General features: G+C 35.7%; 1 protein-coding gene across 1 annotated transcript in view; it reads right to left on the reverse strand.

The window, feature by feature from the left end:
* Positions 1-14,987, reverse strand: part of LOC136039746 (required for meiotic nuclear division protein 1 homolog) — a 103,195-nt gene extending 88,208 nt beyond the window's left edge. The window contains exons 1-2 of the mRNA XM_065723591.1: positions 14,753-14,987; positions 115-263 (exon numbers count right to left, since the gene is read on the reverse strand). Of these exons, the coding sequence (XP_065579663.1) occupies positions 115-263; positions 14,753-14,918 (315 nt within the window). The 5' untranslated portion in view covers positions 14,919-14,987. The remainder of the gene's footprint in view (positions 1-114; positions 264-14,752) is intronic.
* Positions 14,988-15,714: the final 727 nt, after the last annotated feature.

Here is a 15,714-nt window from a genome sequence, read left to right on the forward strand (position 1 = left end):
GAGACATCTGATACCTCACCTGTGTTCAATTTTGTGTAAATGAAAGATAAAACTGATGCTTTATTGCTTTCTATTTTTCCTCCCCCTTATCTATTGTAAAAAGATAATACTCACATTTTCCTGACCTGTGTCCTCTTGCGTTTCTGTTGGTTTTATTCGCTTTCTAATTGTTCTTTTCTTTGATGATTCAACTATTTGTTGTAGAAATGGATTTGATGTATTTTGAAATGATGTTGCACTAGTTGAAAAATAATTCTTACAATCTGAAATAAAAAAATTGATTTCAAATATAAAACTTTACCCAGTCAATCTATAAAGGAGGAAAACTGGCAAACTTTTTTTTTTTTTTTTTTTTTTTTTTTTTTTTTTTTTTTTTTTTTTTTTTTTTTTTTTTACAAGAAAGTTCTCCTCTGCTTTTACTGTGATTTCTCTTTATTTTTTTTTTCTACACTGCCTAGGAATATACAAATAGAATTCTTCTACCACTTGTAGTTTTTGTGTAATAATTTTTCAGTTTTCTTCCAAAACGCGAGTCTTTTGGATCAAAAACATAATACATTTATGTTAATCATAATAAATTCCAAAACGTCCCTCCCGCTAAGTTTTTTATACCTTTCCCCTCCCCAGATTTGGACAATCCTCCTTTTTGTAGTTTCATTAAAAAGCAGCTTTTTTTGGTACTTTCATTAAAAAAAAATAATAATGGAAAAAGCAACAAAACTTCCACCTCTTAGATTTTTTAAATACATTTTTGCTCCTCCCCCTCTAACTTCCCTAAATTAAGCCACCGTTCTTAAAGCTATAACGGAAGGTTATAATGACTGGGCGATGTTTCACAGATGAAGAGTGTCAGATAGCACAAAGTGGTGCTTTTTGGTCATCTTTCTCGGGCCAAACGAAAAGCAGGACACCTCCAAATGGGGTGTTAAGAGATCAAAAAGAAAGAATCTAAAAGAAACTGGAACTACGTGGGAGAAGGTGAAGACTGAAGATTAGAAAAGGTTGAAGTGGAGGAGGAGCGTGCTTAACTGTTTTACCATTAATGTGACCATCACCATTAAAGTGACCTAAAAAGACTGGGTGATTTGTGCAGTCTCATGCCAGCCTAATCCATTAGACCCATATGGTCTATTTAGTAAGGACTACTTTAGAGAAGTGGGGTTTGTGTATCTATCCAATATGTTTAAGACACCTAATGCATTATTTTACGATGAATTTAATGCTGCTTTGCTGCTTAAGCTGTTTTACCCTCACCCAACTTGGTACTGCAGTGAGCTGTGAGTAGCAGCATTACCAGTACTTAATCTTCATTGTACTCAACAATTTCGAATTAGGCACATAACTCTTTATAAGTTCATAACAGGATTAAGCTCTCTGAGGACAACCCAGAGTAAACGTTACTGCTCTGATCACCTAGCTTAAAGCTTCCACATTCATCACCATTAAAGTGACCTAAAAGACACTGGGTAATCTGTGTAGCCTCATCCCAGCCTAATCCAATAGCCACTTATGGTCTATTTCGTAAGGACTACTTTAGGGAAGTGGGGTTTGTGTATCCATCCAATATGTTTAAAACACCTAATACACTCTTTTACAAATGATTTAATTTTTGAAAAAAAAAAAAAATGATTGTACATACTCCTGCTCTGGTCCACTCTATTCAGAGCTTTTTTATAGAGGATATTCCCCCTCACTAGGTTTATGGAGGATGATCCCTTTCACTAAGTTCCCATTATCCTCAAATATTTTCTCATGGCACCTTCCATGTTCATTCAGGGATGTCTTGCTTTTTTGTCCCAGCTAGATTAACAAAAGTTTTTTTTTTGGAACCTATTCTTTTTCTTAAATAAAACAATAAAAACCGTTGATTTTAGTTTAGAGTATGGGCTCCTCTAGACTTTTTGAAGGAAAACTTCCTGGGATTTAAATGAACTCTAAGGATTCCGTTTAGCTTATTTTCGTCATGGGGAGCATATGCTCCACTTAATAGAAGCAGTGATCTGTTTATATATATAGTGATTGTCTTATATTTTTATTGGAGCCAATGTACAGTTACCTCAAGAGAAAGGAGGGGATGGCCACTATTGTATTAGGGATATTGATTAAAAAGCAGGATAATTTAGGCCATTCATATTCACCTGACCTTATGATAAACACAAAGAACAGAGTTTTGTGAAAAATGGATATTGCTTGGGATGAATACTATTAATAAGAGTCCAGGACAATTACCAAGAGCAACATCCGTGGGGGATAGACCCAACATTGGTTTAAATATGCGGAATTGTTTTTTTTTTTTTGCAATTCATCAGTTTTATTGTCGCTAACAATACCCATGTAAATCAGGATATAGAATAAAATTGTTCTGAAAACATGTGAAGTTAGTTTATCAATTAGATACAAAGCATGATAAACACAGACTGCAGCTTACTTAAAAGGCTAAATTCCGGTTAGTTGAGTTGTTCTTTGTTTTTGTTATTTTTTTTTATTTTTGATTGAATTTGAAGCATGTTTAGAATATTGTTCAAGAGACACTTAGTTGCAGCAATATTAACAGACATAGCACATAAATCCTAAAATAACCACTCAGCAGCAGGTATGTCTAAGATGGGAGGAAATGTACTAGAGCCTACTATCTCTCCAATTTTTGAACCACAGAAAAAAAAGCAAAGGTAGCCAAACTTAAGGACTTCGTAGGTTTCCAGAAATGAAGGTTTCAGGAACTTCCTGCTGTATTGCCTTTCTATGCTCCAGAGCTGCATGCTCCTATATTTTGAATTGCTAACATTCAAATGAAGGTTTCAGGAACTTCCTAATGTATTGCCCTTCTATGCCTCTTTGTTCCTCTCTGGACATGACAGTCTCCCCAGGCAGATTCTTTGCTTGCTTTATCTGCTTAAGAATATACTTTCTAGTCTGGCATAATTTGCGCCCCTGCTCGTGGATATTTGTGGAAGAGCTGCATTCAGGGGGTCAAAGAGCAACATGCAGCTCTGGAGCATCCTTTTCCCAATCATGGACCTATGTTTTGAATTGCTAACATTCAAATGAAGGTTTCAGGAACTTCCTGCTGTATTGCCCTTCTATGCTCCAGAGCTGCATGCTCCTATGTTTTAAATTGCTAACATTCAAATGAAGGTTTTAGGAATTTCCTGCTGTATTACCCTTGTATGCTCCAGAGCTGCATGTTGCTCTTTGGCCCCCTGAATGCAGCTCTTCCACAAATATCCACGAGCAGGGGCGCAAATTATGCCAGACTATCAATCAGCTTTCCAATGTATGATATGCAGCACAGGGATGCTTGCGTGTATCAACAGATCCCATTAGTACTGGTCAGCAGCAGTGGTTTCACTATTCCCAAACCTTCTAGGATATTACGAAGATTTTTAGACTTTCCTACAAAGAAAAATATAGTTCTTGACTCTACACATTGTCTGAAAAATCTTTGTGCCACTTGATATGTTCTCGAACACCAGATTTCCTTTTTCCTCAAAACGAACTTTCCCATGAAACTATTTATGAGTTTGTATTCTTGCATCTGTAAATGATGTATTGATCCTTATGTCAACTGCCACAATAAACAAAATAATAAACAAAGGAAGCTCCTTTGTATACTTCTTGTGAGCCAAATTACAACCAAATCCTTCTAGATTGTAGATTTATGGAAAAGGGGTACTGCCATGAAGAAACTACTGTACTGCCAGCAGAAAGCTAGAACGTTTCTTCTGGATGAAAGGGTTTTGGTCCGCAAACTTTGTATTATTATGGGCAAGTATTAGGACTTCAACATGTTCCAGCTACTATTTTACAATGTATTTCTTAAATGAAGTCTTCCAGGAAGTTTTTTTGAGGGGAGAGGGGGTTACTGGTGTCAAAGAATAATTTATATAACAGTGAAAGGTTTTGTCTAATCGTTGCAGGGTCTTGTGTTAATTTCAAAAAATACCTGCTATATATATATATATATATATATATATATATATATATATATATATATATATATATATATATATATATATATATATATATTGTTTTCCCTAGATTTAGAAGTGTTTTTTGGATCTTCATAACAAAATTGTCAAGAAAAATCCTTGCCCCCCTGATATTTTAGTGATTGATGTCCCTGTAAGGATGGAACAATTTTCTGACTTTTCTGAAAAAGCTAAATAAGCAAATTAACTATTAGGTTTTACATAAAAGAATAAAAAAAAATCATCAACAACTACAGCATTCTGAACTACTTCTGAGTGCAGTAAAACCATTAGAATGATTTGAACATCAGCTTTGCTAGTTGCTGAGACTAATCAGCAAAACACCTCTTTTAAATAAGTAAAGAGTAAATTCACAAATGGAACTTCATGGTTCTAAAAATATGCCATTTCAACGTAATTTGTATCGATTCAAAAGAATACTGGCATTAGGATTGGTCCACTTTCACAAAATATAGAACAGTTAGAATATGATCAAAGACTTAATAGGATTTTTTTTATCCAAGTAACTTGATGGAATAAGAAGCATAGACAAGACTGGTTTACTTTATAAATCAGAAATATTTGGTTTGTGTGGATCATGGCTAACCAGAAGAGTATTCCAAAAGTTTGCAGTTAAAGTTTTAGATTCAGTAAATACAATTCATAACACTTTGTTTCAAAACAGCTTTTGCACCATGAAAAATAATTACAACACTAAACAGATGTTTTTCACAATCTTAAAATAAAATACAACAGTAAAAATAGCATGAATAAATGTTAAAATACTAAGTTCTGCGCCTTCAGCCTCACCAAGCATCTGCGATTCAGATGGTATATTGGAATCTGTTTCACCACAAGCCCCCTAGACTAATGGCCTGCAAGATACTAGCACTGATTTGTTTCTCATCTGGTGTTAACTACTGATGTGAAGTTTTCTTTTAAGATTACAATAGAGTCTTAACTGTCATAGTGACAAACTCTGATAGTGCAACAGAAATAGATGACACCACTACTTGTAAAAAAGGGTGAACTTCATAAAATGATGATTTTTTAAATAACAACTGCCATGACAATTGCACTAGACAAAGTCAAAATAATCAGGTCATGTTTATTTGCACTTTTGAGGCAAAAAACTAGAAATGCTAGCATAAAAAAAAAAACTAAGACATAGGTGCTAAGTGGCAATTCAGTGCCCAAGCACCATCTCCAAGAAATATTATGTTTACCATTGGTAAAACACACATGAGCAATAGGACGTCTCTATTAGTTTTTATTGCTTTCTGGGTATTGTAGCATCTCTTTTCACCCAACAGGATATGAATTTAACTTTGAGCTCTTTAAATTTAGGAGGGGGTTTGTTTGTAATGGTCTAGATAAATTGAACAAGACATTTTTTCTGTATAAAGAACTGGTTTCTTTTAACTTTTTTTTTATCAAAAAAAAAACGTTTTCCCTTTTGGTCCTTGTTCAAAATATGTAGCCTGTGCTTTTGTAAGGTTTTGACCTATCAGTCAAAAGAAATAAACGTAGGAAAGGATTATAAATAAAACGAAAATTATACATATAAGTTAGACAAAGATTATAAATTACAAATATAAGAAAACATTTTTACTTGTCTTAAGTTTTTTGAGTCTTATAAGTTTTATTCCTTTCTATTTATTTAGATTTCATTTTATTTATAAAGAGACAGGTAGTTTAGTCTAAGAAATTAAAGAATCACTCTTTTAAAATATACTTGTTAAGCCTGATGCAAATTAATTGTAAGCAGTAACTTTTCAAGATTTATTAGGATTTCCAATAATTTATTGTGGACAACATTTCCATAGGCATTCGACCAGTCAAACAGAACAGCCATTGTGACATGTCTTTTTTTGAGAGAGTTACAAACATCAATTTCTAGCCGGGTAATGTTATCTAAAGAGCTATGTCCTTTTCTGAAACCTGTTTGTTCACTAGGAAAGAGATTGTTGACTTCAGAAAACCACTCAATTCTTGATAAGACAAGCCTTTCCAGAACTTTACTAAAGGAAGGTAATACTGATATAGGACGGTAAGACTTGAGATCATTAGATGAATAAGAAGGTTTTAAAGCTGGGAATACCTGAGCAATCTTCCAGGCATCTAGGAACTTTTGACTTGACCAAATAAGATTATAAAGACTTAAGAGGGGTGTATGAAACCACTTTGGGGACTCAAGAATCCACTTCATATAAATACCGTCATAACCTGGGGAAGACTTGATGTTAAGAGAATTAAGTGCTACACAAAATTCATCTTGGGAAAAAGGTTTCATCAGAGTACCCTTATAAGAACAGGTAAGAGGGAGATTACAAAAAGGAGGTCGGGTGGGATGAAAATCTGAGCAATCGTTTTTAAAAACATTGGTAAACAGATCTGCCTTCTTTTTATCTGATACCATTGGATATCCATCCTGAATGATATCATATCTACGGTCATCATTAGGCTGCTTTCCACTATTTAGTTGGCTAATGAAATTATGGACCTTTGAAATTGGGGTTCTAAAACTGATGCTTGAGCTGAAATTCAGCCATGTACTCTGTTTAGCTCTCCTACAAATTAGTTTCACCTTAGCACATGACTGCTTATAAAAGATTGCTGTTGACTGAGATGGGTGCTTTTAAAACATTTTACGAGCCTTTCTTTTTGCCAGAACTGCAACCCTACACTCATCATTCCACCAATTCTTGGGTCTTTTGGAGCCATTGTAAAAACGTACCCTAGTCATTGGAATTGCCGATTTAGCTGACTCCAGCAGGATTGATCTCAAATTAGACTCAATGGCATTAATATCATAATTAGGAGAAACAAAGGAAAAATCTACTTCATTTAATATCTCACGAAAAAGGGACCAATTACCTTTGGAGTTGATAAATGTAGGGACGTAGGGTTTGGGAGTGTAGCATAAATCTTGAAATGATGTAAGAATTGCACAATGATCAGATTGGAGAGACGACACCTTTACCATCTGAACTAAATCATAATATGAAGAAGGACCTAGAAGCAAATCTATAGTTGAGAAAGAGTTAGAAGAAATATTATACCTGGTCTGAAAGTCAAATGGAGTGAAAATCAAGGTGTCAGGAAAATTGGACAATATGTACTCTATTCCTCTTCCTGCTTTGTTTCTACCTGCTGATTGTTCCCAGAGAGGACTGTGGGCATTAAAATCACCAAAAATAAAGGTATTATTACCTGATAATTCTGTTTCCAAGATACTTTGGATGTCCTTACTCCCACATGGATTATAAAAGGATTTTATGGCAAGATGGTTACCATTAGCTAAGGTAATTAATATGCCTACAACATCTATTTCATCCCTGTAGATAGTTAAGGGTTGAGGGGAGTGTTGGATTGAATCATGAACAAAAATTGCCACACCCCCTCCCTTTCTATTAGTTGATCTATCCTTCCTGTAGCACTTGTACCCAGGCATTTTGATTTTCTTGTACTGATGAAGATTAGTCTCTTGTAGACAAATAATTCCATTCTCTTATCATTTGCACATTGGATAAGATCAGCAAGTTTATTTGAATTTAAAGAGACGCAATTCCATTGTAGGATCTGTAGCTTAGTTAACATAGGAAGGGTTGAATAGGTGACCTGCATGATATTTTGAGAGAATGGATGATAATTCTCTTCCTATTTCATTGAAAATAGAATTGGAAAAGTAGTATTCTGCAATTTCTTTTGTTATACTGGCTTTTTTATCTTCAGCCATATTTGATTGTAATATTAGGTCCACTGATGCAACATATTTAATTAAATTAGTAATATGAGGTCCAACTCTATCTTGCATAGTTATGGCTTGAGTAGAAATATTAGGAAAAGCTGCCACTCTTTCAGACCAAGATTTAGGCTTAGTTTTAGGATTGTTGAGGGATGGACTAGCTTCAGCCACCTTGGGATGCTCCTTAGCCAATGGAGGGTAAGAAGTCTCAGTAGGAGGTATGAGTGCCTGATTTGGGTGGTTCTTGTGGACCTGTAGCCAGGGTTTTTGAGGAAGGGCTAAATTCCCTTCTTTCGCCTCATTAACTCTTGGACCTGATGGTACTTTTGACCGCTTGGCCAGCTCCATTGCAGCTATTGGGAAAGGAACATTTTCTTGAAGAGCAATCTTTAAAACTTTAGCTCGTTGAACATATTTAGGACATGAATTGTGATCTGTTGATTGATGTCTACCATCACAGTTTGTACATTTAGGCACTTCAGTGCATCTACTTTCTGTAGACAAGGAGTGATTACCAAGGCAATTAGGGCACCCTGGCACAGAAGAAGAACAATACTTAGATGAGTGACCAAGCTTAAAACATTTTGAGCATTGAAGAGGTTTTTCTTGGTATATTTTATGAGCTTTTTGCTGACCAAAAAGGAATACAGAGTCAAATTGGGAACTAGCAGGTAAGATAAAGAGGAAACTCTTACTACTTCTTGTTCCCTTAGAATCTAGTTAGCCCATACGATGAACATCCAGAACCTCCAGCATTTCCCCCTTATTGTTCATAAGGACATCTTTCCAGTCGTCATTTGACAGTTCCAATGGTATGTTGTACAGTACTATTTTCTGAGAATTTTTCAGGGTTGGTTTCCACCATTCAGGTGTAACAGGGATATTGCCAATTTTATTTAGGCTAAGGGCTTTGTAGGCTTCATTTCTGTCTAGAAACATAACCATTAGTGAACCATCTCTGTTCACATTCACAGTGAAGCTGCATCTAAAAGTTTTGAAAAGATTCATTCTAATGTTAGTAATATTTTTGATAGAGAAGGATTGATCTTTTACTGTTGGAGCAAAAAGGATAATGGATTTGTCCTTTATCTCCACAGCTGGATTTGGGTTTGAGAGTCCCATTATTTCAGGAGGACTCATAGAAGGTTTTTTTCGTTTCGGTTTTCTGCCTACTGTCTGAAAATCCTCATTTAGCAGGTTTTCAGTTTCAGAGATTGGTGGCTCAGAGACAGTAATCATGGTTTCATTCAGGCTATCATCATTGGATATTGGAGATACAACAATAGGAATATCAGCTTCTGATAACCAATTAGATGCTTGGCCCCCTTCCCTGAGGGGGCTAGAAGTGTTAGGAAACATTGGGTTCAGGAAAGGGAAATTCCAGAAAACTCTAACCATGCAATAGATTTATATGAAAAGGCAAAATAATACTTCTCAAACAAAAGGAATAGCAAGAGCTTTAATTCCTTTCACTCAGAAAATAAATGAAATCAATAATATAAATTTTTCATCAATTGATTTCTTCTTTTCTTCTCTAATGTTGTTTTTGACTACTTAATATAAAATTTCAAAAATCACACATATTTTCATCAGTATTACAATGGAACACACTTTTCATGATGAAGACAAAATCCAAAGTAAGAAATATAACTTTTCTAGTGGAATTCCAGATTTTTAAGCCAGCGCAGGATAACCCTACCCTAAACTAAAAGCATTTCAACTTCTGAATTTAACATCTTGAACCAAAAGAAATAAGAAGAGGAAACATGATAAGCATAATTTTGAACAATTAATTTTTTGGACATCAATTACCTTTGGGACGTGTTTGATCATTCCATCATTTTTTTCTTAATTCTAGAATTATTAATTTAAAGGTCATTTGAGTATTTAATTGTAGCAACCCAGTGGTGCATCTAAGATGGGGGAGGGGGAGCCCCCCTCCCCCAAAAAAAACCCAAGACACTGGTGCTCAGTGTCAACACCTTGGAACTTCTGCCTATTTACTTGGAAATTTAGCTATTTACTTGGAAATTTAGCTTTATGTTGCCACATTTATTGGCACACTGGATAATTTTTTAACACAAATTTTATATACCCCTGCAAACTCACAACCCTAGCTGTACCCTGTAGCCACCTAGTTTCCATGCACTCTATGTAATCTCTTGGACTGCTACTCATCATAATAGCTGCAATTTTGTTTGTAATAAATCAATCCAATAATAGTTTTGCAACATAATAATGAAAATACAAATCTCATTAGAAGTTGTAATGCATTTTTTGGCCTGCAACTTGATGCTAGAATTCCTGTATGGTCTTTAATAGCTTGAAGCATGTGGATATGAGAAAGTCCTTAAGCCCTGATTCTTGGTCAAACAGAAAATTAGTGTTGTCTTAAAAATTTGAGTTCTTTTTCAGTGCTGGGAAATAACTCTGCAGCATGATTTTTGTCTCTACTTCTTAAAAAACTGGTTTTTGCTCTAAATCTAAAATTTCTAAAACCATTGATTGTGTTTCTTCTCTCCTATTCAAATAAGACAGTGGAGAATTACAAAAAAGACTAAAGTAATTTTTGGTTAGGGTGAATATACATTTGACATTTCTGGAAAACTGGGATGGAAGTGTCAGGGAGACAGGTAGCAGTCTACATTGCTAATGTAGACTGCTACGGGTCTCCCACTTTTCTGGTTATAAAGTTTGTGTTTCTTCTCTCCAATTCAAATTGTTTCTTCTCTCTATTTAAATAAGACAGTGGAGAATTACAAAAAAGACTAAAGTAATTTTTGGTTAGGTTAACTTACAGCCCTTACCCTGGGGACTATGGGGCATTAGGTAATCCTCAAAGACATAGTTATTAGATTTTTTTAACTATGCTGAACAAAATGGTCATCTCAAATTTTTTATCCACTGTCTTTGTGAAACATGAGCATGTGAGGGGACCTAGTTGCCCACCATTTTTTGGTCACTTAAAAAGAGCACTAGAACTTTTAATTTTTATTTGAACAAGCCCTCTTGTTATATTTTAGGACCACTGGGTTGATACAATCACCCCTGGGAAAAATAAACATGTATGTGTGACCTTTCTTCTAGCAAAATATTCCACATTTTTGCAGATAGGAGCTTGAAACCTCAGCAGAGGAGCTCTCTGATATGCTGAATCCAATGGTGTTTCCCCTTTTTTTGAAAACAGGGCAAATTTTCTCAGGCTTGCAACTTTTGATGAGTACGAATGAACTTGATGAAACTTATATATTTGAAATCATCATAAAAGTCTGATTCTTTTGATGTATTTATTAGTATCCAAATTCTGTTTTTTAGAGTTTTGGTTACTTTTGAACTGGGTTGCTCTTTACTTACAGTTTGTTGCTGCAGAATATTGACTTGCTGTGCTTGGAGCTCTGCTTATTAACGTGCATGCCCGTGCTTATAATTATTTGCTTGCTTATATATGTTTTTTTGTTGTAGGTGCTTGCTTGGGTTTCCATTAAACCATTAAACTAAACCAAAGATATTGCATGGTGTCAGAAGTAAAACAGTAAACATGGACAACACACCACATCCGTCCTTAGAGTGGTCATCAGTGAACCTAAAATCGGCCTGGAAAAGGTTCAGACAACACTGTGAATTAACGTTCTCTGGACCACTGGAAGGCAAATCCCGGGCTGTCCAGTGTTCATATCTATTGATATGGGTTGGTGATAAAGGAAGAGACATTTTCAGCACATGGACTCTAACAGATGCCAAGACAAACAGGGTTCAAACGTACCTTAATAAATTCGGAGCCCATGTTGTACCCATATCAAACCCCATAGTGACAAGATTTACTTTCCACAAGCAAGTCCAAGGTAATGAAAACATCCAACAATATGTGACTGACCTCAAGTTAATTGCTAATGACTGTGACTTTTGTACCAGCAGAGATTACCTGATAAGAGATCGTCTTGTCTTTGGAGTTAAGAGTGACAGGATTAGAGAGAAATTACTAAGTGAAGGAGGGACATTAACCCTTGCCAGAGCAATAGAGATTTGCTGTGCCATTGAATCTGTACAGGAAACCCAAGCGCAAATGACAGCTGCTAATAAGACTTCAGTGCCCATGATGAAACAAGAGATAGATGCACTGAAAAAAACAGTACAACAACAAGGAATGCTATTTCTGTGGTGGACCTTATACCAAGAATCATAACTGCCCAGCCAGGGGCAAAACATGTTCAAAATGCAACAAACTGAATCACTTCGCCAAAGTATGTAAAAGCAAAGGTGTGAATTACATAAGCCAACAAGAAGCAGAAACAAGTGCTGGTCAAGACCATTGCTGAGGGATGGCCCGATCATTGCCATGAATGCAACACTGCAATACTCAAGTTTTGGAATCACAGAGATGAACTAACATACATGGAGGGTGTGATTCTGAAGGGCAACAGAATCATAATCCCAGAAACATTGCAGAATGACATTTTAAACCAACTACATGCTTCCCATCTAGGAATGGTCAAAACCAAAGAACAAGCCAGGATGGTAGTGTTCTGGCCAAACATTACAAAAGATATTGAGAACATGATTGGCAGCTGCAGTACTTGTTGTACTATGGCACAAAACCAAATCAAAGAGAGTATGATGACATCTCAAATCCCCACGCATCCATATGAACATGTTGGAATGGATATCTTCAAATTCATGGGAGTTCAGTATTTAGTCACTGCTGACTATTACAGCAGGTTCATAGAAGTTGATAAGCTATTGACCACAACCAAAGATGAGCATTGACCACAAAACATCAAGCCCAAACTATCCACAGTCAAATGGATTTAGCAAAAAAACAGTACAGACAGCAAAAAGGATTATGTCCAAAGCCATAGAACACCAGTCTGATCCATACTTAGCCATGCTGGAGTACCGTAACACACCAGTCAATGGGCTAGCCTCACCAGCACAGTTGCTGATGAGCCAACAACTCAGATCTGTCTTACCTGTTCTCCCCAGACACTTAAATTCCAAGGTCATCCCACCCTCATCTTTCCAACAAGCCAGAGAAAGACAACAGAAACTACAAACAGAGTCATATAACAGACACTCAAAGGACCTAAAACCGCTGCTCAAGGATCACACTATGTGGGTGAAGCTTGACCACAATGCTAGGTGGCAGAAAGCACTGATACTGGAAAAATATGAATATGCACCACGATCCTACATTCTTCAAACAGAGAGTGGAAAGGTCCACAGACAGAACAGGCAACAGATCAGAGAGAGAAACCAAAGTATGTCCACCAAGCTGCATTTTGAAGCAATGTCCCCAGAACCTGGAGATCAACCCAATGTATCTCCTCAAGCCCAAATAGGAATTGAACATCCACATAGCATCCCATCAAGTCCCACAAATTTCCCGACACCACTTTGTGCTACAGCTACACCCACCAAAAGATTTGCTACCCCACCAGCAGATGCTGCCACTGCAGTCTCCTTCCCAATCCCCTTCACACCTAACCCAATGACCAAGACAGCCCCTACATGGCACCATGTGTTCTGGGCAAATTACAAAGCCACCCACCAGGCTCAACCTTTGATGTAATAAACAAAAGAAGGAGGATGCAGAATATTGACTTGCTGTGCTTGAAGCTCTGCTTATTAACATGCATGCCCATGCTTATAATTATTTGCTTGCTTATATATGTTTTTATTGGGTTTCCATTAAACCATTAAACTAAACAGAAGATATTGCAGTTGCCATGAACTGTTTGGTAAAGCTCCCAGAAAACAGAACAAACATTCTTCACTTCCTAATTTTTGCCATGCCAGCCTATTTATTGGCACCTTTTTGTACTGTACCCAAAAACAGAAAAATGGAGTGGCAGTAGTAGCTTGCACAACCCAGTTTTCTACCCTATCTATCCACAGAATGGAGATGCAGCTTTATATTCCACTGTCTAATTTGGAATATTATAGGGTACCTATTTTTAGAAATTTGAATTTGCTGTTACTTGTTGTCTCTTTTATACTTTTTCCAAAACATAAAAATAGCTTTTAGGAGCAGATTCCATTTTAAGCCCTTAATGGGTCACTAAAAGGTAACTTATTATAGTTTTTAGACTGCAATGTAGGGTCAAAAATTAGTCAGAAACTAAGTAGACATAAAAAGGAGCTTTTAAATGATCCCTTAAAAACTCTATGGTGTTTCAGTGCCCTGGTAGAAAAAAGAACTAGCCTATATAAGAAAAAGACATGGAAAAACATGATTTGTCCTGTTGCTCAAGATGGGAACTGTAGTCTCCTGTTTAGGGTTTTCAACAATGGTGAATATTTGTTTTGCTATCATGCCATTTTCAAGGGGTTTTAAGCAATTTTTAAAAAGTCCTGCCAATTTATTTTTAAAATAACATTTTATTATTAAAATTAATCAGTAAATATATGACAGTTCATATTATTGACTTATCAATAAAGTGAACACACCACTTAAGTGAACAACCAATAAGTCATACTTTGATTGAATACTTGTCATTTTTAAGAGCTCAAAAAGTGCTTAAATTTGAACTTGCAACAGTGGTGATTATCATATTTGTAAAGAGCATAAAAAATGCATCAAGTTATATGTTCACTTTATAGGTAAGTTAATAGCCTAATATGAACCATCATATATTTAGAGATTAATCTAAGTAATATTGATTAGGCTACCAATCCTGAATCAACTGCAAACAGAAATTTTATCTTACAAGACAGTTTTTTTTAGCAATACATTTTTGAATTTTGGTTACTCTTGGCTGTTTTAAGCCCCTTTAAATGCTGAAGAAAGAATTCACTCAAGAAACAATTTATAAAGAGAATAGAAAAGAGCATTAATTGGTGTATTCACTTCCTTCAAGCTACATTAAGTGAAAAAGTGGGCAATAAATTTACTGCCTAAGTAAATATTTTTGAATGTTTTGAAGTAGCCTAGCCTAGGCCTAGTTTCCATGTTGTACCCTTAAGTATTTAGCCTCGACTGGAGCCAAAATTTACTCTATTGATTTTGGATGAAAACTATATAACATAATTTACTGCTCACAGCAATTTCCTAAATAAGGCAGTCTCAATTTCTGCATCACAGTTGGTTGGCCAAAATGTTTATTCCAGGTCAGGGCTTCTTTTCTTTGCCTGACATTAATAGTCTGAAAAATTGCACGGTTTAAGCCGAATATCTTGTTCTTGCCATTCATGATGAAATTTCTCATACAATTTTATTTTCTATGCTAAGAGTGCTGTTGATGAATCATTTCCCTAGAAAACAAAATCTTTTCTTCAATTTATGGTAAACAATTTTAAATTTGAACATGCGTTTTGTGCCCCTTCTTAATCCCTTGATATTTACACTGAAGTTTGACTTTACCCCAATTCTTTAAGAAAGACTAAGGAAACACTAGGGCTGTTGAATCGAAAATAAAAGCTTCCTTAAAGCCCTAATAAAATCTTAAGCATAATGAGCATGAAATTGAGGAGGGATATCTCTTTTCATATACGGAATAATTGCTGCCTCTTCTTAGGCTTTAATATTGCTCCTTTTTAAGTTGAAGAACCTTGTTTTTCTGTCTAATCGCCACAAAAAGGCCTTTCGCTTTATTTTTGGTGTTGTTAGCAAAATTTATTTATTAGAGTTTTGGTTCATATTAAGCCGAATCACTCCTTACTTACAGTTCATTACCACGAGCTTTTTTTACACTTAAAATCATAATTTTAAAGTTTGGATCTAGATCTGCAGTGATTATCGTAAAAACTATTTGTCCCACCTCAAACCCACGCTCGTTACGCTAAAGTGTATTTGCGCCTTAAAAAGGCTTTTTATTCCACTTCAACGGCCTTTGTGCTTCAGCGATCGTTCTTGAAAAATTGGGGCAAAAAGTCAAACCTTAGCGTAAAGAGCAAAGGGTTCAGAAGGGTGAAGCCCCCTACATACAATGTTGCTCTATGGTTTCAGTTGACTTGTTTTTTTTATATTTAATTCGTGATTGTTTCCAAATCACGCCCAGGCCT

Source organism: Artemia franciscana, chromosome 20, assembly GCF_032884065.1.
Source record: "Artemia franciscana chromosome 20, ASM3288406v1, whole genome shotgun sequence".
Taxonomy (NCBI): domain Eukaryota; kingdom Metazoa; phylum Arthropoda; class Branchiopoda; order Anostraca; family Artemiidae; genus Artemia; species Artemia franciscana.